Source organism: Gavia stellata, chromosome 3 (genome assembly GCF_030936135.1).
Source record: "Gavia stellata isolate bGavSte3 chromosome 3, bGavSte3.hap2, whole genome shotgun sequence".
NCBI lineage: Eukaryota > Metazoa > Chordata > Aves > Gaviiformes > Gaviidae > Gavia > Gavia stellata.
The window spans coordinates 32,777,056-32,804,983 of NC_082596.1; the positions used below are offsets into that span (position 1 = coordinate 32,777,056).

Below are 27,928 nucleotides of genomic sequence, written 5' to 3' on the forward strand. Positions count from 1 at the left end.
CGCGTGTGGCGGTGCTGGGCGGCGGGCGGCGGCGGGTGTGCTCTGGCCGCCTGCCTGCCTGCCTGCCCGGCTGTCGGCTGCCTGCCTGCCTGCCTGCTGCCTGCCTGCCTGCTGCCTGCCTGCTGCCTGCCTGCCTGCTGGCCCGCGTGCCCGCGGCGGGTAAGAGGCGAGGCGTGGGAACGCCATGGGGGAGACGGGCGCCGGGCGAGGCGCGGGGCGCGCGCTGGGCGCCCTCCTCCCGCGCACCGCCCGCCGCCTCCCCGACGTGCGCCCGCGCCCCGCCGCCGCCGCCGCCGCCAGCGCCGCCATGAAGCGGGCGCACCCCGAGTACAGCTCGTCGGACAGCGAGGAGCTGGACGAGGCCGTCGAGGTAGAGAAGGAGAGCGCGGACGAGAATGGGTGAGCGCAGGCAGGGTAGGCGCCGTGAGGCGGCCCGGCGCCCCTTCCCTCCCCTCAGCCCCGCGGACCCCCGACCTCCCCCTCCCTCCCTCCCTCCCTCCCTCCCCGGGGTGGCGGTGCCTGTGGTGACCGCTGTCCTGCTGCTCCCCCCAGGAACCTGAGCTCGGCCGCGGGCTCCATGTCTCCCTCAACCACCTCGCAGATCCTGGCCAGGAAGAGGCGCCGAGGGGTGAGTGCCTGCCGGCCGGCCGCGGCTCCCCTCAGCCCCGGCCCGCCCGCCCCCTGACCCCCCGCTTTCTGCCCTAGATCATCGAGAAGCGCCGCCGCGATCGCATCAACAACAGCCTGTCCGAGCTGAGGAGGCTGGTGCCCAGCGCCTTCGAGAAGCAGGTAGCGCCCAGTGACCCTCCGCACTGCCTCCCCCCTGTTCCCGGGGGAAGGGCTCGCCCCGCTTTAACGTCCCTGCTTCTGCCTAAAACGTTTCGTGCTTCACCTCTCTCCTAGGGATCAGCCAAACTGGAAAAAGCAGAGATTCTGCAGATGACTGTCGATCATCTGAAAATGCTGCATACAGCAGGAGGGAAAGGTAAAGTTTCGTGCCTGATAGTGTCAGCAGCTCTGCAGAGAGGCTGCTGTGAGAGGAGTGCGTGCCCTAGCAGTTGGTGTGCAGTGTGCTGTGGGAGCTCTTGGAGAAAGTGAATGGAAACTCTCTTTTTCGTCAGGAATTTGGGACTTTCTTCTACTTGACAAGAGTTGTGGCATCGCTAGCACTGAAACATCTTACAGTGCTAGCTCCACGTTGTTCTAGGGGAGAGTGGTTGCAAGTGTCTCTAGCAATGTGTCGGCACTGTGAAATGAATCGTCTTCACTCGGAAAACACAAAGTTTTTGTTGTTGCCAAATGTTTGTTTCTCTAGCTGTCTGAAAGTTCAGAACAGCAACTAGAAGAAAATACAGGATGAAATGAGTAGTGAAGAGAATTAGCAAAAATGGTGAAATGCGCTTTTAGGAAAAAAAGTACGTTGCCTGCAGAAGTCCCCTCTGATAAGTTAGGACTTGTGTTTCTAATGAATTTCACTGCTCTGCGGTTTTGGTTGCGCTGGGGAGACATGAAAAGAACAAAAGTACTTTCCTCCAGTGGCAGTGTGCAATTTCAGTTTAAAAATGGCAGTCTGTGACTGGTCTTGGGACTTGCAGCATCACAGCACAGATATAAAAGAAAAGCTTGTTAGGCAAAAAAAAAAAGAAAAAAAAAAAGGAGCTTGGCAGCTAATCTATGGTTGGGAATACTAACCACATCCAAGTGAAATATGCTTACAGGGGAAGGTGAGGCAGGGAGGCTACATGTAGACAATGACTAGAAAACAACATCTTAAGACTCTGTTCTTTGTTCTTTTCTCTTAGGTTATTTTGATGCTCATGCTTTGGCTATGGACTATCGGAGTCTAGGGTTTCGAGAGTGCCTGGCTGAAGTTGCTCGATACCTTAGTATTATAGAGGGTCTGGACGCCTCCGATCCTCTGCGAGTTCGACTTGTGTCTCATCTCAATAACTACGCCTCTCAACGGGAAGCAGCAAGTAGTGCACACGCTGGCGTTGGACACATTCCTTGGGGCAGTGCCTTTGGACATCACCCTCACATATCTCACCCGTTGCTGCTGGCTCAAAATGGGCATGGTAATACCAGTACTACAGCATCTTCCACAGAACCACATCACCAGACCAGAATTGCCGCCCCACATGCTGAAACTTCCTCACTCAGAGTGCCCCCAAATGGCAGCATTGGACCAGTGCTCCCCATGGTCACATCTACTACCAAACTGTCTCCCCCTCTTCTCTCCTCCATGGCATCTCTGTCTGCGTTCCCTTTTTCGTTTGGCTCCTTCCATCTGCTGTCCCCCAACGTGCTGAGCCCGTCTGCACCAACGCAGTCAGCAGCCCTTGGCAAACCGTACAGACCCTGGGGGACTGAGATTGGAGCCTTCTAAGAACTAACTCTTTAGTAAGGGTGGGGAAGCCTACAAACCTAGCTGAGCTGGGTTATGCCACGCTTAAAGTTGAAGTTCTTAATAACTGGGACAAAGGTACAGCTTCACCTTAACTAAGTTTGTCTAAAAACTGTCTCCTTGGATTTTTCTTTTTGTTTTCTACATTTTTGTATTAGCAATTTTTTTTTTTTTTAATAGTTGCTGAAGTTGTCCAAAAATAAAATTCCAGTTGTGGTTGTTAACACTTGTGTTAGGTCTGTGCTGAGCATTTAAATCACTTTTGTAAACAGTTTGTTTCAAATGTTTCATTTTTCCTGAGTACGTCAGACTGCCTTTTTGTGAAGAGATATCACCTATTAGTGTTAGCAACGGCCTAGTTTAGTTATTAATTTTTCCAAGACCACTCTTCTCAGCATTAACAAGCTGTGTTTTTGTTAGTATTTTGACATGGAGATGTTCTATAAAGAATTACTTTTTGTAAACTATATTTGAGTCTTATATTTCTGAACAACGCGTTGACAAATCAGATGGACCAGCTTGACCAGCTTTATCGAAGAGCCCAACTTCTGTTTCTTCTGCAGGGGTTCGGTATATTTGGTGGTCTTGTTCTAGTCCCTAGCGGACGTTTACTCACATCACAGAACCACTACGCTATTTCTTCCACCAAAAGGAGCCGTACGTGCTTTAGAGCAAACTCTAGAGTGGGGAGGGTGCAAAAGCCAAATTACACACTATATTGGTTGTGGGTTTAGTTGCTGGGGAAGTGGAGGGGAAAAAAAGTTGTCACCTGCAGTAGTCTTCCAGCCAGAGCTGGTCATATGCATACTCATTTCATAGGGCCAGATTCTGCTTTGAGTTACAGTGGAGCAATTGTTCTGTTACCTCATATTCTTGGGTAACCGAGATCAGGCTCTTTCCCTCCATGAGCTTCAAATTTTCACCTGAAAGGAATGATGCTGGTATTTAAATAGCCATTGGAATGGTATGGTGGGAACCCGTTCAGCACACAACCTTGTTGCTTAACAGATGTATCCTAACCAGTTGATTTTTCTGTTGCGTTTTACGCTTAGGTGCAGTTCAGTGCCACTCCTCATTTTGTAAGGGCTCTGCTGCATTCTTGTGTGCGTGAGAGTGTGCGTGTACACGTATATTTTGGTTGATTTCATGAGAATCTTAATCTGAACGGGTTTATCTAGTGAGTTCCACTGGACGGGGTTTGACTGCTCTTGTATTTGTGTTGTGGCTAAATAAAGGAGAAAGAACAAAGTATTTTAAATGACATGTTTGTCTGATATATATCAGTGGAGAATTCCATGCTTCTGGATATCACGGGAGATGTGGAACAATTGCCATTTAGTCTTGCTGTGGACATCTGTATGTACTTTTTTCTCAAATATTATGGTATACTCAGCTACACTAGTTGAGTACATAAAGAGCTGTGGTGCCTCAGAATAACATTTGAGGGAATGAAAATTTACGATACATTTGTGTGAGTTCTACTTGCCTGGCAGTGTGTGGGCAGACAGCGAAGAGGCCAGGGTTACTGCTAAAGAAGAGGTTAAAGCTGCACTGCACCTGAATATTCTTACTGATTTGTATAAATATTAAAAAGTGATCATCTTTACAAATGCAGAGTCCTTTCCTGTCTAACTCTTGAAATCTTTGTCTGTCCTATAGCTCTGTAGCAAAGTTTTGTACCTAACAGTCTGGTTTAGCTCATGTTCAGTGCATGAGTGCAGAATCTACCCAAGGTCTCTGACTGATCCTATATTTGTTGCTGAGCGGTATTACTAGCGTCTTACGCTTTTTCTTGAAGTAACAACCTGACAGGCTTACATGTAGATAGAAGGTTTTCTCCAGACGTGGTCCATCCTACCTGCAAATCTCTACCTGCAGGACATCAACAGCTTCTCCTGGAACTACCTCACTTCTTTCCTGTGCATTTGAATTTATGGTACACTTGTGTTGATCAATGGCACATCCTCGTCTGGATTTAGCTCTGTCAGAATAGCAGAAAGAGCTTGGCCCTGTGGGAGACAAGAGCTTTGTTTAAAGAGGGGCTCTTGGGCCAATTAAGGAGTGGCATTGATGAGAGGCTTTCTCGGAAGAAGGATTGCTGTGAGGCTGGAAAGAGTGGGAGGGCATTCAAGTGCGTAACCTTGTTTTACCTTCCTCCCTAGGCTGTAGGAGACCACTGCTGGAAATAAAACGCGAAAGACTGTGGGAGCTAGAAATACATAGGTGTTATTAAGGAGAGATTATAGAGCATAGTATTTCATGTAGAAACATGAAATAAGAGGCTGTAAAATTCCAAATCCAGTTTCCTTTTCACAGTGTGTATTGTCTCCTGTTTAATTATGCTCTGCCCTGTCCCTAATAGGTTTTTATACTAAATTAACAACTCCTACCTAGAAGATTGCTATAGTGCATGCAACTATTCTTTAGATCTTTTAATAAATGGCAATGCTTCTCAGCCTTTTAATGGTTATTTCATTGACATTCAAATGACTTTGCCTGCCTCTAAATAGCTGGCTCTTTTGTGTAGAAAGACCCCTATAATTATTTTTGTCCCACTGTCCTACTCTTGAATGGACTTCAGAAGCAGAGAGTGCAATAAAAGTTCAGCTGCTGGTGCACTGTCTTCTCTTTCCATTACCAGTGGCAAAGGTATTAATGAAAAGCACAAATTTTATTCAACTTTTGCAGTAAGTCTATATTAATTTTTAGAGACAAAATCTACTGATTGTTATTGTAGGAAGAGATGAATGAATTCTAGGAACTCACAAAAACTAGTAATTCAAATGGGAAAAGCATGTCCCAGAAGCTGAAGCACCAGGGTTGGATGTCCGGGGCTGTATTGCTTACTTGTGCTGCTAACTTAGCAAATCATGCTTGGCAATCACTTAATCCGTATCTGTTTTGTCAGCTGTGAAAAAGGGATGGCAGTGCTTGTTCTCCTTTCATCAAGAGACAGCGGTAGCTGGAAATTTTCTGTATGAATGACAAATGCTGTTGTTTCTCAAAAACTACAGTTCTGAGATGTCCTGTTATTTTTCTTTCCTATAGGATGCTAGGTTTCTAAAGACAAACTGAGAAAGGCAAAATGAGCTTGATTCTATAGACAACAGATACCCCCTGAGTCCAAAACATTTACTTGTTTACCCTATTGCAAAAGAGCAATTCAGGAGCACAAGCTTAACCAGAGGGATGCCGGAGAAGAAAGGAAATGCATATGTGACTTGATCCCGTGACCCCCCCCAACTACCTTCAGTGGTTTTGGATGAACTGTGTCTGTCCGGAAATCCTCAGGCTAAAGCTCTGTGTGGGATGTAAGATGATGTGGTATTTCATATAAGCTAATATTATCTTCCTTTATCAAGGAAGCTGGATTTGAGTGCAGAATAAATTTAAGAGGCTGGTAAATGCTGCATAAAACCAGATACAAACCTTTGGAAATCCGTTCTGTGCTTTGGCATAAAGGAATAGCTCATGAAAGTGACATTTTTTAGCTTTTGGAAAGAAGCTGTCAGTAGTTCTTAAGACAGTTTCTGTTCAGCGCTCCCGTCTTAACGCTAGTAACATGACAGAGTTTATTAGGATCATGCTGAAAACCCCATGAATCCTGGCTATTGCTCTCTTCACTCACACATCAGCATGTGAGTCCCCAGGTGACAGGAACCTTCCTAGGCTATTGCATAGTGGTGGGAAGCCTGCCAGGTTTTTTTCCAAGCAACAAACAAGCCCAAGTGAGCACAGATAAACTGAAATCCTTCTTCCTGTTTTATATTGTGTGCATATTCACAAACACTTCTTGCCAGAAACTCGCAGTTTGGATTGTAACATACTCCATAAGGAGCTGGAAGTCTGTAGTGAATAATGTGGAGGTCATGGGCTTTGTGCTGGAAAGCAACAAAAATGATTTACAACGCCCTTTTCTGAGGCCTTACATGAAAGGTTGGAGAGATGGGTTGTGGTACTTGTGACTCAGGACGCTAAGGCACGAATATGTCCATGTATTAACCAGCCTACCTGGCCTCGTAGAGCAGTGTGTGCTTTTCCTGTAACTGAATGCCTCTCTCTCCATTTGCTCAGCTTATAAATAAAAATTAGAACAGTCCCTTTCTTCTGGAGCCAGAAGATGCAGGCATTGACTCATGCTTGCAATATAGTAGCTTGACTGTGGTAATAAATGTTGAAATGCCAATGCCTAGTAAGATACAGATACTTGAAGGTGTCTTTTGGGAGTCTGAAGTGTTCATTTGGTGAAAGCTTTTATTAAGGAAGTGCTTGGGTATTATATGTTGTTCTCTCTTATTCCAGCTGGTCCCAGGCAATTTTTTTCTCTAGCAAATTCTACTAGTTATTCATGCAGCTTGAAGGAGTGGACCAAACTGCCTTGCTTTGACCTGTGCTGTGTGCAGCCTGCCCCAGCCTTCCCAGCACAGCAAAGTTCATAGACAGAGGTTCTCTTCCAGCTGTTTTTTCTTTTTTCTTCAATACATCATGTAACACAGCTGTATAATGCAGGAGGGGCTTATCTAAGTGCTCAAAACAGCAGAGCACTAGGGGCGTTCTGCCCTGTTATAGAGCCCTTAACCACATTACACTGCCTGGACCTTTTCAGAGTCTTTTACCAGGCTGCTTTCTTCAGGTGAAGCCTCCTGGAAAGGAAATGGGGGCAGCTGGAGGCAGTTCTGCACATCTTCTGCGCTGCTGCTCATTGGGGCAGCCTCAGCACAGGCTCTTCTCAGCACCACTCTCTTCTCTTTGCATTGCAAAGGCTTCTTGGAACTTTCCAGGTGGCTTGTATTTCTCCAAGGCAAGTTGTCAAATCTAGGTACAGACAGTAGTAACAGGTTAAACACTGACGGTACGTGCATTTCTCTGCTTTGCGCTGCTTTCACGGAAGAAAGGATGTTGGGAGTAGAAAAGCTGGTGGAACAGCTCTGTGAGAAAATGGCAGGGAGCAGGAAGGAAGGCTGATGTGCAGGATCAGAAGAAAACTGAGGCTGTGAACAGATGAATGAAGAGTTGCATTGTTTGCATTGCCTGTTGCAAAGATACGGAAATAAGTGACGTCAGATGACAAAATAAGCTGCATGCAAGTACGCAAAGGATTGAGAGTGGGCAAGGTAATACTCTTAGTATTCATAACTTTGCTCAGTAAGGTGCTGAAACAAATGTGTGTGAATGTCTTCATCAAATTTGATGGGTCATCTCACTGGCTAGGGAGCAACCAGGGTTCAGATGGACTATTATTTGCTATAAGAATGCATCATAGCATAATTTACTGATTGCATTTGTACAATCTGGTCAAGTGAGTGTAAGGAGGTCAAGGAATTAAAGCATGGTCTGTGCACGAGCGGGGACTTGTGACCCAACTTGACAGAGAATTTGAAACATCAGGATAACTGATATGAGCTCCTAATGACTGGCAGTGGTTTCCACAAATCACTCAGCCTTTATCAGCAGCTATCACCTAGCTGCTGGTGCAGCTGCTTAGCTCTTGGACTTTGGTATGGTGGTTTTGGGCATGTGTTAGCCATCTATGTAGGTGTGAGGTCTCCTTCGCCATCAGGTGAGTAGGGCAGGTGCGTGTTCAGATGAGTAGTGGAAAACTAGCTCTTCTAGTGAAAGGGAGTAGGGAGCCCACTTCTGAGATAAGGAATATCCGGTAGAGAGCATGCAGAGTTGCTAACTTGCTTCGTATTACATATGTGCTATTGATAGTGCAGATAGTAACTTGGTAATACTGCTTCTTATTACCACCAAGCCTGTCTTCTTTAACAGAGAGGCCATTTCAGAGGCTGAATTTCAATATCAAAAGATGAAATGAGAATAATTGTCATCTGTTGTTGTTCAGCAATGGTTATGTAAAAGTTTGTGGGATTGGATAGGGATTAAAAATGTAGCAAAGGGAACTGAAGTGTGTGCTGTAGGAACTCTTACATGCTACACAGCAGGTAGATCTATTTTTTACTTCATCAGGAAAACATCAATTTGATTGAACAATGTTCCCTGTATAATGTAGATGCCTAACTGTCTGTAGATTGCCCCTTTGAATTTCTCTGGGATTCATTGCGTCTTCTATTAAGAGGAAATTATCAACAACAAGAGGAAATCCTGTACTAGTACTGAATAGTCCTTATTTTAAAGGTACTTCCCTTCTTGTGGGAATTGTATATAATCAGAACAACACTCCATAAAACAGACGAATTATTTTAGAAGGAGACGGGTCAGCCTTTTATTTAAAAGGTCTGACGTTATTGTACATAAGAAAATCAATTGTTAGAGTGGATGACATTCTTCCATGAGCTGCCTGTGCTTCACAAAGGTGGGGCAAAGTTGAAGGCATTGGTAACAGGAAGTTTGGGCTCCTTAGAGACTTTCAAGTTTTCTGGAGCACGCAATGACAAAATTACTCTTTTTCTTCCCAAAAGTAGCACCCGCAATAATAATGATTAAACTTTACCCTGTTCAGAACTGGAGTAGGTGGAGATGCGAATGGTGCACGTCCTTGTTGGACAAAAACAAATATCCATTAAGTTGGTGTGGGCAGGGGTAAGGTGCGTTAGTCAGCAGTGTGTTGTAAAGGCCATGCAAGCAGAAAGAGCAGCTCTTTCGAAGAGAAACCCTTCCCTTCCATTAGGTTTCTGAGATCTGTCCCTCTGTACTTCAGTTCCAGATTCACAGGCCTCTTCCACCGCATAAACCGCTGTGGGCTGAGCAAGGGGCAGGTGCAGCCCCCACCTGAAGCCGGGGCTGAACTGCCATGTGGCCACAACCGTGTCCCAAGATTTGGAGCGTCAAATCAAACAAACATGCCGAGAGGTGTGATTGCAGATCTGAAGCTAAATGGTTGTCACTCCCTCACCTGTTAAATCCATACCTGTTTCAAAAGAGAGGATTGAAATCCCACATACCCCCCCGGCCCAACCAGCCACAAAGCTGCGAGAGCCCTCAAGGAGTCAGATACTCACTGAAAGAAGTTAAAGCAAAATCTGTTATGGAGCTTTAAAAATCTTTGGGTTGTTGTTTTAGGCAACATTTGTCTAATTTTTATCTCCTTTCTGGGAAGTAAGAAGGCTCCCTGCTTCTTCATGGTGCTGACGGAGGTCTGCGGGACTCTTTACACAGCCCCCTCGGGCCCGACCTCATCCTGCCAGTTAACAGACTGAAGCCTCATTTTCTGCCCCTGCAACACGGCAACATCCCAGAATGAAAGCACAGCTTCAATGGCAGTGCTGGCTGAGAGCCACAGGGGCCCAAGACTGGGAATTCCCATGGTCTGCCCCAGGGACAAAGCTGAAGGAGTGACACATCAGGTTTCCGGGTAGAAGAATCCCTGCTTTGCTTTTTTTTTTCTTTTTTTTTTTTTAACAGCATCAATATCCTCATAACGTGCTAGCCAGACAGTCTGACTTTACGGATTTTTAAGCAGTAATGAAATTGGTTTTTAGCTTTCATTTTGGATGTATACTTTCTCATGCAAAAGAAAAAAAAAAAAAAAGGGGGTTCAAAATCCCTTCTTATTGCCAGTTCCTCTGCTAGGAAGGGCAGCCTTCTCTCCCTACTACTTTCATTACCTTGCGTGACATAGAAACCCAGTCTGTATCAAACAGTTGCTGAAAAAGCTGTGATTCAAGCTTTATATAATGAAATACTTTTTATACCAGAGTCTATTGGGAAACAGCCTGTTCAGCTCAGCTATCTGCATTGCATTAACTTTTACAACCCAAAACTCCCATCAGAAAGGAGATTTTTATGAAATTGTATTTGACACATCCCAAACAAGGTTCCTGTAACAACTATGTCTGACTGACTGAAAACGGCTAGAGAAGACTTTGCCAGGGGCTAGTGCCACCTCAGATTAAATTTTTTGGCGACAGTGTCTGCTCCTCACTTGTTTGTACTAGCAGAACTGTTGCAACAGTTAATCCTATGGGACAGTGAGAGATGATGAAGATAAATTTGTAAACAGAACTTGTACCCAGCATCTAGTCCCGGTTTGTTCCAAGATCGCAGAAGCTGAAGAATGAAATGTATTCCAGGGGAGTGGGTAGGGTACAGGGGAAACGTTGAGACCCCTTTTATGTTGAAGCCTGACTCTGAAGAGGAGGTTTTTATTAATAAGCCTCCTTCTCCCTATCCCCATGGCTTTTCAGTCTCACACTATTACATTTGGTCCCCCAAAGTTAAGTGCTATTTGCAATGTCCTGTGGAGGTGTAGCACTACGTTCTGGGTAGGGAGTTGGGACTCAGAAAGTTGAAAATCAAACAGTTGATTTGAGTTTGACTGAGGTGTTTCAAACCGTGTTGTTTTTTTTCTTCAGGACTTCTGCAGCAGTTCCTGGATTCAAAACACAGCTGCTCTTGACTTTCTGGAAGCCGCAGAGGGTGAGTACTTCTTCACATCAGACAGAGCTACTTCCCATGTCAGCATTTCAGGCAATGAGGAGCACCGGGAACCTTTAGGAAACCTTTTCCTAGTCTCCCACAGCATTTATGTAAATGGAAGCAAAAAACCCAACCCAGTTCCCACAGTACCGTTCAGTACCCTTAACTGTAGGAGGGTGTTTCACACTCCAAAGTCTCCTAACACATTCAACTATTTCAGCAACAACTAGACCCCTTCATTACTCCCTGGTGAAAGAAAATCCAGCCAGTGGTTGGAATGAAACAGATTTCTTAGGCAAAATTAATACTCCCCTTAGATGTCTTTTTGTGTGTTTGACTTCACAACTCAACATTGTATTTTTAACACAGTCTTTTGTGTATAATGTACTAGGTCTTAAATAAATTATTTGAAAGCACAGCTTCCCTTACGATGTCTCAGATCATCAAGCGTATGGTTCATCAGTAGGGCTGAAGGTCTTGGATTTGCTACTTAGACCCCTTCAACTGGGAGGGATAATTGGTGACACATGTAGGTTGTCTTCATGTGGACCAGACCTAGAGAAGAGTGGGTTTAAGGGGGAGAAAAGTATCTGTTTGAGGAGCTCTGTGTGGGGGTGATGGAGGGGGATGCACAGCTGAAGGCTCTGTTGAGCTGGCACAGATTGCCAGTGTGGTGCTGGGTCGTGTTAGGGACATGGGGACGTGCAAGCTGGGATCCCAGTGGAAAACCTTGCAGTGACAAAAATGTCTAGGAGGTGAAAACTGACAGTCAGAATGCAGCTTTGGGAGGAGTTAAAGGCATGAAAGGAAACTGGTTGGGACTGTGGAAAGAGATTAAGGTTGAGGAAAGCCTTGTGTGTGAAGGGAGAGGATACTCCCCTCAATCCTCCTCATTTGCCAGAAATGTCACAGTGGTTACCAACCCTGTGTGACTCATCAGTAACTTGGACACGAGAGGTGGGATCACCATCAGTTGGGCTGGACCTTTATTGCGACTGAAGTTGCCTCTATTAATGAAATGAACGTAATTAGCTGGATGAGAAGCTGGCAATAAAACATTGCTCCTTTTGCACAAGGTGGCCCAGAACCTGACTTGCCGTAGACACAGCTGTGCTTGCAGTCTTCCCTGGGTATAAGGAGTACCATAGTTTTTTTTCCCCTAATTACTTGTTTTCCTTCTGTTGCCTCTCTAGTTTTACTGCCTGATACTAGGAACAATCACAAACGTGTAGAACTAAATAAACAACTAGATGCTTCAGCAAAGCATTTGTGCCTACACATGGCTCAGTTGCTTCAAATGACCAATCTGTACCTTGGAGTGATGGCAAGAACCTATTCAAGAAATTAACAAGAAGCCTTTATAACCTTGGGCAAGTGGTATCCCCATGATGAAGTCAGGAAAAAAAATGTTATTTGGACAGGAGGCTTATTTAGGGATCCTCCATAAGGAAAGAAATGCTGTCTCTCCTTAGAGCAGGAAGGCAAAATCTTTTCTCGAGGACATACAAAAATATGTCAGTTATGTCTCTTCTTAGGGAGTGTACAGAAAACACATTACAGATTAGTGTCTCTGGAACAATTTTGTTTTATGCTCTGACTTTCACAAGGCTGGAGGAGGAAGGCTGTGAGGCAGCAGAGCAATTGCTGTATTCAGTGGTGTGGCCCATGGGAGCAAAGGAGCGCCGTTTGGGGGGGGTGTTGGCTGCACAATAGCGATGGAGCTGTTTGGGAAACGCTTTCATACAATTTTATGAGAGAGAGAAAATAGGCTTCTATAGAAATAACTTTTACAACTTGGTTGATTTAAAAGAGAATGAGAGTGCAATGAGGGTGCTTTTGTTCCAGCAGAGGACTTTATAGTATGTATTGTCTCCTGATGTCTCTGTGGCTTTCTGCAGGTTGGGGCGCAGTGGGCTGACTCTCCTTAGTTTTCCTTCCTGTCCCTCTAAAGCCAGCAACTGTGGCTGGGCTCAGTTCTAACATGTAGTGCATAAGGGAAGAAGGATTTCCTTCAAAAAACCAAACCCACCAAACAAAAAGCCTGTGCAGAGGCTTGGCATGATGGTTAATAATTAGAAGTTTCACCCTGCTGTCTTCAAGGGGATGAGATTCCTGTTGCAGTCCAAGAGTGCCTTTTTTCCTCGGACCTGCGGGATCAAGTGTTACGTGGTCAAAACTGCAAAATAATAATTTCAGTGCCACTGAGCACTGAGAGATCCCTTAGAGAAAATAATCTAGTGTCAGAAGATATCTTTCTGCTCTGGAGCTGTACTGGCATCTCTATGGAGCGAGAGCGTCACACTCCTGCAAATGCCTATTCCAGATGAGGGGTTGTGTTGATGCTCTGTTGAAATAGTCACTATTAATAGGTCTGAATTAACTGTTATTAAAAAATGAGAAAATAGTTACTGAGAAGCCCAGTCTGAAACATGAAATGTGGTGGGCACACTGAACTGTCCATGTCCCGCAGGCTCACATACAAGCATACCTAAAAAGTAACGGCAGTTGTGGCATCGCTGCAAATCCTCCCTTCTGGCCCCTGAACTTCCTCCTATAATCTTAGAGATAACCCAGCCTGTGCATCACATGCAAGGGATGACACAGTGTGACCTTAACGACACGCATGCCTCTAAGCTGTCCAGACGAGCAGGGGCGGATCAGCGTTACAATTTTTTTCCTAATAGATGCTTCATTGTGGACAAATTGTTGAAGAAGTGAGATATGATTCAACCCATGTACACTGCTGGTATCGAAAATGAACCATGTCACTTTGACTTTAGAGACAGTGATGCCTTGACTAGGGAGGAAGCCTGATGGCAAAGCACAGCCGTGCTGGCCGGAGGATTTGCATCAGCGATGGCTCTCATGTCGCTAAACTGCCAGAAAGTAAGCCCATGCTTCTGGGAGGGAATGTTTGCCATCTACTTCCCTCTGTTGACTGCGTTACTGAAGTACACTAAACTTGGGTAAATCTCAAAGACAATGAAGTGGAGTTGAAAGGCAGACAATAGGCCAGATTCTTGGCATTGGTGAGCTTGTGCAGCTCTGCTCAAATTATTGTAATGGCTGAGAACTGGCCCACTTTGCTCTTAGTTTAAGCAGTCCCTTTATATAAGACCATACCCTCAAAAAGAAAAGACATGTTTTATGTGTACATACTTTTGCAGGTGCTTTGTCTTTTTTAAGTCTAAATAATAACACCCCAACCTCAACTTTTCTTTGCATCAAACTGTCAGTCATCACTGCCACTTGGCATATAAACAGGGAGGAAAATGAAGCAGAACTACAGTTTTCTTGTTCCAATGTCGTTTTTAAAATAACAGCTTCATATTAGTCACCACAGCTACCAAATGTGGGCAGCGGTTCAGGAGAGCTTTCCAAGAGTATTGCTTTCTGTCACTGAAATGTTGGTAAACTCACACTGGCTGGAAGGCTCTGTTTCCAGTCCTTCATGGAGTGCTATGGAAATGTAATATACATTATATAGAGATACCTTTATCAAGTCCTAACAGCTCATTTGCACTGGAGTCAAACTGCATAATATCTATCATCCTGTCCTGCTCTGCCTTGAACACAGAGTATACATTTCCCTCTTCTGGGCAGAGAGAAATGGCAGCAGTGACTCATGTTTGACACGTCATTTGACATGAAAACCATTTCCACTGGAGACTTGCAAGACCCTGGCTTGCAGTTTCTTTTGTTTTTTCACTACTTCTCCGGCATCCTCCTACGTGACATTGTGTTTGAACATGCTAAAAGGGATGATCAGTTGGCATAATAGCCACGCGATTAATTTTCTGCTGACAGAAGAGTGTTACTCAAAGGGGCTTCAGCTCTGTATAAAGCACCCCTCAAATTTCAACAGATTTATGTTTGCGCTGGTTGCCTGAGATGCACTGCAAAACAGTGTGTCTGTGCCCAGAATCAGACTTCATCTGGACAAAGGCACCTTCTGGCCTTGACATGATCCTTCCTCTGGGCATATGGGTGACTTTGATGTGTCCCCTGAACTGGTTAAAAGAGCACCACAAGCTCTGCATTATCTTTTGAGAAGTGAGCTGAAGTGCCCCATCACCTGCCGGACACTTTGCCAGAGCTCCCCCTGTGCTGAGATGCTACTGCCTGGGAGAGAGCTTAGAAATATTGTGGATCTCTTTAAGAGTAAATCTCTTAAAGCTTTTTGGCAACAAGATGTGATCATCTGCCCATCTGCAGAATATATTGTCTGGCCACCACATGGTAGTTGTCAAAAATAGCCATGGGATCTTCTGAACGTGCCAAGGAATGCTGCAGCTCTTTCTTGGTGGCCTTTGATCAGAGGCACAAGCTCATGATTTGCTTGGCTCTGCTCAGCAGATATATGTTTTAGGACTGTGGTTTTAACTGTCATCACCAGGCTTTATTTGTTGTTATCTTTACTTCAGGCCTGCTCTGGAACATACTACCAGTGGATTTGCTGAAAGGTCAGTCGTTTTCTAACACTGGGATGAACCAGGTTTTTCCCTCATTTGGCTCCTACATGGTGCTGTGCTCACTTGAGGTATCCTGCCAGAATGCTAAATAATCCTAAATGGTGTGGGATCACTATTGAGCTCTCCTACTCCTAGCAGTTTCTTCCAGTTCCCTCAAATGTTCTGGGTGATGGGCCACTGGGAGCACACCCCAAAACATGTATCATTAAATCAAGTGAGCATAAAGGTTCTATCATTTACATCTCTCTCCAAAAGCACTGATAAAGTAACTCCTCTTTGGCGTGGATTAAAATAGATGTAAGTAATCTTTGCAGTCATCTTCACAGATGCCTAACGAGAACCTATACAACATGTCCTTGACTTTAGCTTTAGCACCTAACATGACAGGAGAATTCGATAGGATGCACAAGGCTGTGGCCTGACTTTATACTTTGAGGGTAGGTTGGTTTGTGAGTGGCAGTTACGGTAAAGCAGACAGGCTCCTCCGTGCATTTCTTCTTGCTGTCAACAAGAGACCAGTGTTGCCTGCATCCAGCACATGAGGACTTGCTCTTAATACATGCCACTGCTTAGGTACTTTGTTGAGATATAGAGTATGTTAATGTTTGTATGTCTTGTACCAGACCCACTATTCTGATGGCTTCATTAATAACACAACAAGAATTGATAAACTCATGAGAGCTCTGGCAAGCAGGAAGGTAGGAAGGTAGCTCACCCAGAAAGTTCATCTGTGTCAGAGAATGGAAGGAAAGATGCAGCTCCTGACCTGAGTCCCACACGGGGTCATAAGTATTAAGATAACTTTTTCTTTCTTTGTAGGAAGCCAAAGACAGTATTTAATTTGCTGATATTGCTTTTTTCAGTTTGCAGTCAGACATGGGTACTGTTTGGATATACATGATGAATGAATAATTGCCATAATTTCAGATAAACAGCAATGTACTTTCCATTTTAGGGAAAATTATGCCACAGTATCTAGATAAAAGAGGATGTTGTCTGAAGGGCCATAGTATGTACCTTTTCTTATTTACTCAAGTGACTTTAAATGTTTCCTTTTTACAATGACTCAGATTTTCAACTATGAGATTTTGAATGACCTATTTGGAGCCTGATTCAACATTTACTGACATTGTGGAACAAATTTCTGTTGGTATTATTATTCAGGTCAGATCCTTTATTAGCCATGCAAAGATCAAATGAACAACCACACATCTTATTTGTTATTTTGTCCTTTTCTATGAAGTTTACTGTTGATTTTAAATTGTGTGCTTTTTAAAGTATAATCAAGATGCAAAGGTTTACATCTATAATGAAAAGATTTTACTTTGAGGATGTATTTATCGTGACTGTTATAGGACCATCAGTTTTTCTTTAGAATAATGAAAACTGAGATAAAGTTTCAACAGCAAAAATTAATTCAGTATTCTCTCAGGGATGGAAACATGAATGATCAAAAACAATTAAATGCTAATGTAATACAAAACATTTGCAGCACTTACTAGCGATGTCCAGTTAAAGAATTCCATACATGTTCAGAATGCCTCAGTCATTTCATTATAATCTATTCTCTTTTAAGAATCCATGAAAATGCTCCTGGTTTAAGTAAATTAAGTAAATAAAATTGTGATTAATGGGAAAGAAAAGGAAAGAAATTTATTATTAAGCAATTTTGCAGATCCACATCTGGATTTTGAGAGGCAAAGTTAATTCTTCACAAAGTAAAACACTTCTTCAGTTTGACAAGTATTGGATTCTGTGCAATTCCTTGTATGTGACTTAAACAAGTTTCCATAGGGTAAGCGTTGCACTGTTTCAAGAAGCGCACAAGAATTAATGAGGTCCAAACACTCAAAATGATGTGTTACCTTGTTATTTATGTTTCTTTACTCCCTCGTGCAAATCCCAAAGAATGACCTGCGTTTGCCATGAAACACTTTTACCAGGACTTGTGAGTATTATTTTATGCTATGATGGACAAAATACGTAAGATGGGGTAAACCAGACATATTTTAGAAACTGTCTGACTTCTCCTTTACATGCTTTTCTCTGCCATGGCCTCTGAGACCTCTTTTGCCAGAAAATATTAAGCAGTTTGTAGTGAGGGGGGGGGATGTCCTTTCTAAAACATTCAATAGCACTTGAGAAGCTCATGCATTCGCATTCTCTTATGACTACTGTACCAAATGAAGCCCAGTGCCATGCACAGGCTTACTCAGAGGATGGGTAGCTTGAGCAGTCACCTGGAGGACTTGGGTCATGAGAGAGGCCCACTTAACAAAGGTAGGTAGTATGTGAGTCATCCAAAGTGTGGGTGAGAAGAAAAAAGTAGAGAAGCTTTAATTTCTGCTTTGAGTTGTCTTGAATTTAGTACTATTTACAGGAACAGTGTCTATGCTTCCAGCAACTTTCCAAAGGCAGCTTAAAATCTGCCAGTGGTGGCCTGAGTGGTTGCAGCTACCTGAACGCAGGACATTTTCACCAGAACCGTGTTCCTACCTGGCCTGCTGCTTGCAGGAGTGGCCATTCTGAGTCTCGCAAGGGACCTCCAGTTCCTGAGGAGGCTGTTTCTGTGCAGGACTATAGACTGTTTCTCCTCTTCTGCATGAAGAATCCTCCTTGCTGGCCCCTTGTCAGAGGGTGTTTTTTTTCTGCAGCTTTTTTGACGATTATATGAAAATAATTTTATGATTCCATATGGAGTTGTTAATGCTTCATAAATTGTATTACTTTAGTGGCAGACCAAACCCAAAGCCTATGAACATATGTAGTTAATGGTTTCTCCAGTAGCAGGCTGATTGTTACACTTGCTACTGAAAGTGCCACACTTGTAATTTCATAGTGGACTTGTTCCTCAGATGTAAATTTAACAAAATATCGGCAGTTACTGACATGGTTACCTCTGTTGATGTGTAGCAGCTACCTCATGCAATACAATGAATATCATGGATATTCATAGTTCCACCCACATACCCGCTTGCTTTTGTCTTCCTGAAGTCTGTTGCTTCATCGATGCGATTTACCTCCATCTCCAGGCATTTTCTCAGAAATAGCCCTCAAGATGACAGGATTCATGAGTCTTACCTAATTCTGAGAAAATTGTGGAGTTGTTCCAACTCTTCTTTAGGCATTTTGATATCTTAAATTCATAGCCTTTCTCTAAGACCAGCTGCTGAATAAAACTGCAACTGCTCTAGCTGCTTGCAGCTGTATTTTCAGCCAGCCCTTGTCTGCCCAAGTATAATGGAGATAATTTAATATTTAATTTCTGTTTGCTTTCTTTTAAGACCACTGTAAACGTAGTGGTCATTTGAAAATAATACTGTCTTCATAGTGATGCGAAGATGTGAAAGCATGTTTTAAGCCTTTTTGTCAGTGAGATAATACGCACTGTGCAAAAGCTTTTCTGTGCTTTCAGGGAACTGTAGCTTCTACTAACGGGCTAGTGGAAAGAAAATAAGTCATTGTTAAGACCAGAATAATGAATAAATCACTGAGCAGAATAAGGAGAAAGATCATGTTTTCCCATGTTACACAAACCAAGAAAGATTAAGTTTACGGGTATAGCTATGCTGGGCTTCAGTATCAGAGTATTTGTGTTTGAATTCCACTGCAGAGAGGCAAAGCTCAATACTACATTCAGCAGAAATCAATACATTGCTTAGAAATATGGTGTGTTTCTTTTTTAATCATTCATTTTTGTGTACACTCCAGATCTGTACATCATCCTATGCTGGGCACAGGACTTTAGAGATACGAAATGCATACCGAGCTCTTTAGCAAGCTGGAATACTTAGCTGATTTCTTGGTTTTGTCCTGCCTTTAAGTCCATTGGAAAATAGTCTGAAATGTGGTGGAAAAAAGGAGCGATACAGGCTACACCTATGTGCTTTATTCCGCTGGGAAGCAATTATCTTCGATTTAGAAACCCCTTGCTTTTTTTCTCTTTACCTGGAGAATCCATAGAAGGCTAGAGGTAAAATAGTATCTGACTGCATGGTGGTCCCCCTGTGTTACAGGACAGGGGAAAGCAGGGAACACCTTCCACTGTAGGGAATTCTTGTCTTCTAAACTAAGAAAAATCTAGTTTCTCTTGGAAAGGAGTAAAATGGGAAGATGAGAAAACATTCCCTATATTTTATTGGTACAAATAAAAAGAGAGGATTTTTTCCCGTATTAAAACATAGAAAAAAAATTTCCAGTTTTCCATATAATCTGGGGTAGTGCTCCATGCTTATAGTAGTAAGCAGTAGCATCTCTGGGTGAACCCTAGCTAGGAGGGTTTTCATGTGGCAGCTTTTTACCCAAGGCCAAAAGCTTTGAAAATACCAAGTGTGCATGGGTATCCATTTCCAGTGAGTCAGAAGAGCCACTCCAATTCTGAGACCCTGCATGGAGAAAGGCCCTCTCCTTAGGGGAAGAACTACTCTGTGGCTGGTGACTGCCAAGAACAGGAGCTGGCTTGTGCAGGCCAGGAAGGCACATCTGTGCATCCGTTGTGTAATACTGTGGAGCATGTCTGTTAAAACAGACTGATCCTCAAGAGTTACGCTGTTTAAACTGGGAAGAAATAGAATAATTTGGGAACATACAGATAAGCAAACTGTACTTTTGAGGGATGACTCTGCCTTCATGCTGGTGTTTGAGTAGCGTTCAGAGAGCTGGGGAGCTGCTGGTCTGGAGGAACAGAAGAACTTTGTCCAGGAAATTTCCCTTCTTTGCCAACAAATTCGAAGTTTCTTGCCTGTCTCTCTTTTTTTTGAAAGAACTGATGAGCTGCTTGAAGATGTAGCAGACACCACTACCAGGTGAAATCAAACACCTGTGGGGCTCACAGTCATGGGCTGTTACGGATAGCAGAAGTTTGCATTGGCCTCAAAAAGTAATTAGACATATTAATGAAAGAAAATTTCCATCAGGGATGTTAACTGTACTAAGTAATCCTTGCTCAGGCAGCTTCAGGAATGCCTATTGTTGGAGGCTGGAGAAGCATCGCCATGTGCCCGTACTGTTCTTATACTCATCCACCCACCAGCAGCGGCCGAGTACTGGGCCAAATGGGTACTTGGTCTCACTGAGTGCACCTGCTCTTGCAAGTGAAGGTTCAAAAGATGCAGAATTAATTAAACCTGCAAGACATCATTTTTGCAGTAAGGTACTTGCTTAATTCAGAGGGAAACGGTAGGAGGAGTCTGGAAAAGCTTGAAAGATCGGTTAGTATGTTGGGGAGCCCTGCTCAGGGCTACATGACAGGCCCACAAGTCCTGCCTGCACCCTTCCCCTCCTATCCGCCTTTGACTGCACCTCTCTCGGTGCAGAGGTGTAGCGAAGGGAAGGAGGTGGCCAAGCGGCTTTAAGATTCAGCCTCAGCTTCGTGGCAACTGACTGGACTTACCCAGTGCCTCCTGGAGGAGAGAGGGAATCAAGTCCACTTTAATACTCACAAAAAACCTCAAGGACTAACTGGGCTTTAGTAGGAAAAGAGAGGAGCAGCCAGCCTGGCTGCAGGAAGAGTGGGGACCCACAACATGGGAAGCCTTGACCAGAGGAACCTGCTGCACTGGGGGAAAAAGAGCCAGAGTTTGGTGGAGAACAAAGCTCCAGCTCTGCCTTGACTCAAGGGTCTGCGAAGACCTGCGCAGCCGTGGTGGCTCTGCCTGCCCTCCGCACGGGCTGAGCCGAGCCGGCAGTGAGCTGGAGCCCAAGTAGCTGTGCTACAGCAGCTGAGCGCTTGCACTGGCGTGTCCTGGGACTCCCAGCATGGAGTTGCTTGGCTGGGGAGATCCTGTTTTCAAGCTGGCTGAGCTCAGCCTGCCCTGAGCCCAGGCCAGGGAGCTTAGGGCTGTTTGGATACATCCTTGCACATGTGCTGCAAAAGCCAGCAGATGCCTTGGGCAGTGCAAAGGACTTTGTATAGCCAAGACCACTTGCTACATCTATGAGCATTAAACATGTCCATGCCTGGGCATGGAGGTCAAATGGTGCAAACAGCCCGTGTGTCAGTAAACAATCGCAGTGTCCAAACAGCGCAGCTGCGCGCAGGCTGCCTGGTAGGAACGTGGGACTCCCCAACCCTGCCTGGGACCTGCCAGGCACAGCAGCAACTTGCACTGGTCAAAAGTGTGCCTGGCAACACTGTAAACTCTCCATGTTCCAGAGCTCTGGAAGATGATGTCTGAGTTACCAACTTCTTGGTAAAATGATTAGGTAGGGAAGAGTGATGTTAGGTGGCTTTTTTATTTTTGTTGTTTCCTCCTAGTACTCCACAACTAGGTAGGTTTGAAAGAAAAAAAAATCTCTCTTCGGCCTTGATGTGGAGAGACTGACCACCTTGGATAACCGTAAAAATAATGGGAAATAATGAGGAAGAATCTCTCTAATTTCAATGTTGTAAATTCTAGCTTGGTTTCCTGATGAACTGTATCAAAGCTACAGAGGTAGCCTCGTGAGAGAACACAGATGCCTGCCTTCAAAAGTCATCATGAATCTTTTCATAGAATAATACTAACCTTTTTAAAAGTAGCCCAAGCATTTGATTATTGCATAAAGCAGGAGGATGAAAATGCAATGAAGAATTAAAAAGTAATATAATTTCTACAGCTGGCCAGGACACGCAGATAATGCCCAAGGCTGATGACCTGCTGTGAGCTAGGGAGCACAGGGGCACACACCCATGCTGTGGTGTCAGTGCTGGACAGCATCTTGGATGGCTCCAGAGCGCAGCTCCCAGGACACTCCGTGACCCCATGCACAACACCCCTTCCCTCACGACCCCTCCTGAGGTCCCAGGGCCGGGGTGGAACTCACAGAATCACAGAATCCCTAAGGTTGGAAAAGACCTGTAAGATCATCGAGTCCAACCATCAACCAACAAACACCACCATGCTCATTAAACCATGTCCCACAATGCCTCATCCACACGTTCCTTGAACAAAGCAGAAGCAGGACCCCCAACTTTGCCCGTATCTTCCCCCAACTCAGGTGCTACTGCCGCATTTTCTGCTGTCTCCCAGTGGCAGCTGGCAGCGTCCTCCTTCTCTGTAGCACCCAGGGGATGTCTTCTCCTTCCCCTATGGCTCTGCTGCAGGCAGTGGCTGGGCAGGCAGGGACCCAAGATGACACACCAGGCTGGGTCAAGTCAGGCTCCCTCCAGCATTGCTGGTGTCCTAGGAGCATGGCACAGGGAAAACTGAGCTGGCCCTTCATGGGGACATCTAAAGGTCTGACAGAAACTGTTAATTCAAGCACAGGCTGTGTTTTGTGAGCAAGCAACTATGCTGCTTCCAAACTTGTCCCTGGGCTGGCAGAAGACGTGCATTTATCCAGTGCTGCTCCTGAGCTAATAACTATATCAGGGATGATCTGCAATCCGGGCAATCAGTTCATGGCTCACCAAGAGTTCACAGCATCACAGAATCACTAAGGTTGGAAAAGACCTGTAAGATCATCAAGTCCAACCATCAACCAACACCACCATGCCCACTAAACCATGTCCCACAATGCCATGTCCACACGTTCCTTGAACACCTCCAGGGAGGGTGACTCCACCACCTCCCTGGGCAGCCTGTTCCAATGCTTCACCACTCTCTCACTAAAGAAATTTTTCCTAATATCCCGCCTGAACCTCCCCTGGCGCAACTTGAGGCCATTTCCTCTTGTTGTTGTTCATATGCCAGAGCACTCCACCAGTTTTTTCATCATTTGCAAATGTGTAAGTGTAAAACACAGGGAAGAAAGGGAAGTCCCAGCTGCTGAGTCTGGTTGGTTCTGCTATGAGCATCACCTTTTCCTAGCCTGCCCAAAATCCAGCTGAAAAACAGTTTTCTTGTTTCCATCCTGCGCTCAGGAGGGCTGGTTCAGACTCCCTGGGGGGTAGGAATGAGCTTCTAAACTCCAGACTAACAGAGCAGCTAATTTTAACCTGTTTATTCCTACGGTTACCTTATCCTTTAGCTTATACAGTGCCTGCCCAGTGCTGTATTCTTAACGAAATCTAGCCAAAATAATGAATTTTGCCCAAAGAACAAGTACTATCTTTTATGTTGCATATAAACCCAAATCCAGATTTTAGGGCAAATATAGAACATCAGTCTCCACGATGCTCTGAAGCAGGATTTCAGGATAGAGCACAGCTTAACAGCCGTTTCAAAGTAAAATTTACAATCTGTAGTTGCCTGTTAAATAATCAGAGCTTGCCCTCTTCTGGTCACAAGCAGTTGTACATGGGGATATTTTTTGAACTTCTGTGAACCTGTGGAAATTATTATCTAAAAGTCTCTTTGGCAAATTGTATATTTTAAGAGTTAATGCTTTTAAAATGTATTTTATTATGGCATACATGTATTCCAAAGTTTGTTTAAAAGTCTGTTGCAATTAAAATAGCTAAAAGAAATTTAAGTTGAAGCTCAGCTGTTTTGTTATATGACACTTGTCTGGGCTGTATCGTGGATAATGCCTTTTGTGTCCTCCATCTTCAGAAGCTGCCCAGGTGCTTCCTTTTCTGGGACACATTTGACCAAAGCCAACCTGTTACAGCAGGAATACATTTTCCAGCAGCTATTTACTGCCACCCAAAAGAAAGGGAAGCTGGCATCACATTATAAACTTGAAGGAGAATGTTTCTTTAAGTAAATTATCAATTACATGCATTCCTACGGTCTTTGTGGACATTTGAATAGAAAAAGGAACCTCCATTAATTTCCCCAGAGCAAGAGTTAAAGCTCAGATGCTATCAGGGCATCAGCCTAACACTGAAGTTATGAATGGCTGAAGCACAGACATTTTATTTTACGTTGGAGAACCTGCTAATCCATGGGGAGCCCATAGCAGACTCTTGTTTCTACTGCTCACAGAGCTATAGGTTCCATTTACGTATGTACTGTAGGGTGGATTTTAGGCTTCTCTGTCTTGTGCCCTAGTTCCAAGTATGGGGGGGAGGTGAAGGAAGAGTTCAGTTTTTTGCAAGGGTGGCAGCTTCAAGAGCGACCATCCTCTTCTCTGCTGGGAGATGAAGCCTGCTTTTCAAATGTGAGAGTTCTTTCATGGTTCATTTAACCCCTGATCTGCTGATGGGTTTTGGTGCTAGTTTTTCTTGCAGCTTCCCATATTTCTGACGTTGCTTTTATCACCTCCTCAGTCTCTCTTCTGAGCTGGTCACTGTGTACTATCTGTTGCTTTCTAGACATGTTTGTAGTTTCAGTCATGCAGATATTCTCACAGTCGTGAGAGTTTCTGATGGTGGTGTTGCAGTGGTTGTAATGCTGGCTACTCCTTGTTCCACACAAAAATATCAGCCCTTTTTGGTTTTACAGTTACCCGTGGTTGTGCCACTCCTGTTACAGCAGAGTTAGACCTGAAAATGTCTGGGCTCGGCCTTCAGATTTCAGAGCCACCATCTGCCTTATATAAAGACCTAGTCTACGCTGTGCAGCAGATAAATGGATATCCTTCAGAGGAAAATCCTTGCGATCCCAGGCGTATTTAGCAATGATCCCCATTATTAAGACTGACCACTGCATGGCACTATTGCACTGGCATCACTGCGGCACCAGCCCTGAGGCATGGGAAAGATTATCTAAAATTCTCCTATTACCTCCCTCGAAATGTCCCTTCTGAGTGAATGGCTGCCTCCTTCCACCGCTGAAACATGCTCAGGATGGGGCATGTGCTGCAAGATGGAAGTAGGGCCTGCCTCTTCCCATGCCATCTTCTCTTCTCTTCACCAAAAACCTTATGAGAGGGTTCGATTTGACATGATGGGCTCTGGCAACAGTTGGATGAGAAAGAAGGTGTTCATGCTGCCCTAAATGTAGGTTTTAAATCATGTCCCTCTCCTTCTGGGAGACGAGAGAGAAGTACTTCTCTTCTCTGTATGGTTTAAGGTGCTGTGGGTAAAGCTCCTTCCTACACTGATCAAATCTGAAAGGACTGCTAAGAGGCAGACAACTCTGTGCGTGTGTGCGTAGCACGTTGCTGTACATCAGTGACGTGTTTGGGGTTTCTGGAGTGAAGGAACATACAGACATTGCTATTTGGCTATAGAAGGGTTAGGATTTTGTTCCAGTCGTTCAAAAAAAACCACCTCCACATGGCAAGAAGCATGATAACAAAGGGAAAAAAAGGCATTGTTTTCAAGTTCTGGATCAGTGATGGGTTTAAAGTCTACATCCAAGCCTCCTGACTTTGGAAATATTTGGCTTGGTTTGAGCATAAATTTTGTGGCTTCAATAGGACTACGTGAAGTGTGACAGGTTTGAATCGTTCCTGTTTGATTACTCTGGCAGTCTCCTCGTGGCAGCCTTGACATAACTGATGGGTTAGCTAACAGGAAGGGGCCAGTCCCGGGACCTGCGGAGGCCACAGGTCAGAAATGCCTTTCTTGGTGTGCTGCACAGCTCTGCCCTGCTGCTGAGCCATCATTTATCTCAGTGAGAGGAGGGAGCATCTGTATGATGCAACACTGGTGCTCCAGGCTCCCTCCTGTCCTTCGGGAGGTTTCAGGCAGCCTACAGAAAATGCTCTGCATTGCAGCATCAGCTGCTTAAAGCTCACGGCATGTAGTTGGGCATCTACAGTTAAATGAAGAAACGGACTAATTTTTTTTATCTAAAAGTCCTGCGCACTCCACTTGCCATTGAATTAAAAAATAAGCTGAGATATTTAAAGTAGCCAGACTGGTAATACTTTGAAAATGTATGTTTTTAATATTTTATTACTTTTCAAGGAGATCTTTAATCTGTAACTCCACATGAGAGTCCCATGGCACCAATACGCTTTTGCTAGAACAAGCAGGGAGGAGCTAGGAAGGCAGTACTAAAGCGAAATATAAGGAAATAATACAAGGAAACAGGAGTAATATAAGGAATGGCCATGCTGCAGCTCTCCAGATACTTCTTTTTGCTATTATAGATTAAATATGCAGTGTATTTGCAAACAGGCTTTGAAAATATAGCTATACCTTAACAAAATGAACTCTAGACCCACAACTGTTAAAAGATCCAAGTGAACAGGAGCAGAGCATGGGCTCTGACATGGGTCTACAGTGCTCACACTGCCTTGTTCTTCACTCATTTCCCTGGTGTAGTCTTGGTACCTGTGGAGCAGCATTTCCCAGGCAATGCCCAGGTCTGTGCTGGGGTGAACATGTGCCAGGGACCATCCCAACTGGCACTTTGGATGTGGACACCCTCGTTTGTGAGGGAAGATAGTTTAGCCCCATGGAGGCAAGGCAGGCTGCCATGCTTGGCCTCAGCATCAGAGCTTTGTCCTTGGCCTCTTCTCCGAGCAAGCGTAGCCAGCAGGACATACAGGACAAGGGCTTGAAGCATGACCAGAGCTTGTTAAGTCAACGGACAGGGAAAACTGTAAGTGAATTGCCATTGGGAAATGAAACCAAAATCCAGGAGCCCTCAAACCAAGATCCTGGACCTGAAACGGAAATACAAGCTTGACGGAATGACTTTTTTTACTGGGGCTTATTGCAATACACAACCTTTGAAGGCTTGGCAACATTGAAGATCATGACCTCCAGATTCAAAGTTTGCTGTTTGGCTTCACTGCCAGGTTTACTTCCGGTAATTTTGCCAGAAAGACACGGAATTTAGGCAAGGAAACCCTGCTGCCATAACAAGTTGGAGTACTCCTCTCATTCTGTGGTACAGAACTCATTGCACACAGAGCTGAGCTTGCAGCCTTGCACCTGGATCAGCTTCTGCTGCTTTTTGACTGCGGGCCGTCTTCTGGGGACATAACTTGGCTCTGAAATGAAATAAGCTGCACAGGTCAGAAACTGACTGTTGCAGCTCTGGAGCTTTTGGCCCATCTCTCCAAAAGAGTAGGTAAATTATGCCACTTCCATGACTTCAAATCAGAAAACTAATCCTAGAGGTGATTTTCTATCACCTGTCCAGTTCTAAATGGAGTGAGATCCAATTTTGTATCTTAGCTCTGCAGCTCTGCAGCTTCCCTAGCGATTTTGTTTTTCAATAAATCCTGTAAATGAATCCCTTTTAGCCTGAAAATCAGTGTGGTAACAGCCAGAATCTTGCTGCAGCTATTGCTTTATGTACCCAGAGCTACATTATTCTTTCCCGAAATTCCTTTTTTTACCCCAATATTGAGTCAGGACTAAGGGGTGCATGTGCATGTGTGTGTGTAGCTAGTTCTCTTTTTTAATAAACTTGGTGGTAGAGGTCACATTTGTAGGCTCGGTTTATATAGTAATCTTTAAAAACAACCAGCCTAAGCACTGGAAAACACATAGCAGGGTTAGTCCTGTATTAGCAGAGAAATAGTCTTGGTTTATTAATAGGTCTTATTTAAGTCTCATTTCCATGCTTTTAGGACTACATTAGGTTTTCGCCTCACATGGGCACATGTCAAGGAAGTAATGGAGCGAGAGAAGAGACAAGCCCTTTTTCAGTTCACAGAACCCCAATTCTTTATTAATCACAGCTTGCTCACAATGACATACAGGAAAATAGCACTAATGAAGAGTAGAATATGCAGGCAGCAACCTCCAGAGGGGGTAGGGACAACTTCAAAACTGCAGCTATTTTGGGGACGATGTGTTAGGTTTGGTGATACTGTACTTGGCACAAGCACCCTGTCTAGTCATTCCTCCTGCTTCAGCCCTCTTAGTCCTAGATGTCTGTCACTAGGTAGGGTTGGCTAACAC

At 44.4% G+C, this 27,928-nt stretch overlaps 1 protein-coding gene across 2 annotated transcripts; it reads left to right on the plus strand.

The window, feature by feature from the left end:
• Positions 1 to 292: 292 nt before the first annotated feature.
• Positions 293 to 3,160, plus strand: HEY1 (hes related family bHLH transcription factor with YRPW motif 1). Of its 2 annotated transcripts, none has more exons than XM_059815331.1 (5): positions 293 to 399; positions 553 to 628; positions 706 to 789; positions 904 to 985; positions 1,803 to 3,160. In XM_059815331.1, the coding sequence occupies exons 1-5, from the start codon at positions 308 to 310 to the stop codon at positions 2,384 to 2,386; spliced, it is 918 nt and encodes a 305-aa protein (XP_059671314.1). In that variant the 5' UTR covers positions 293 to 307; the 3' UTR covers positions 2,387 to 3,160. The 2 variants fall into 2 exon arrangements, with proteins under 2 accessions (XP_059671314.1, XP_059671315.1); XM_059815332.1 differs by having other exon boundaries at positions 308 to 399; positions 706 to 825.
• The last annotated feature ends 24,768 nt before the right edge of the window (positions 3,161 to 27,928 follow it).

What these genes read in the sequence shown, in the direction of transcription:
- HEY1 (XM_059815332.1), top strand. Translation starts at nt 308, where the DNA reads ATGAAGCGGGCGCACCCCGAGTACAGCTCGTCGGACAGCGAGGAGCTG. An exon ending in CCAGGAAGAGGCGCCGAGGG is followed by an intron (nt 629 to 705) that starts GTGAGTGCCTGC and finishes TTTCTGCCCTAG; the next exon opens with ATCATCGAGAAGCGCCGCCG. An exon ending in CTCCGCACTGCCTCCCCCCT is followed by an intron (nt 826 to 903) that starts GTTCCCGGGGGA and finishes CCTCTCTCCTAG; the next exon opens with GGATCAGCCAAACTGGAAAA.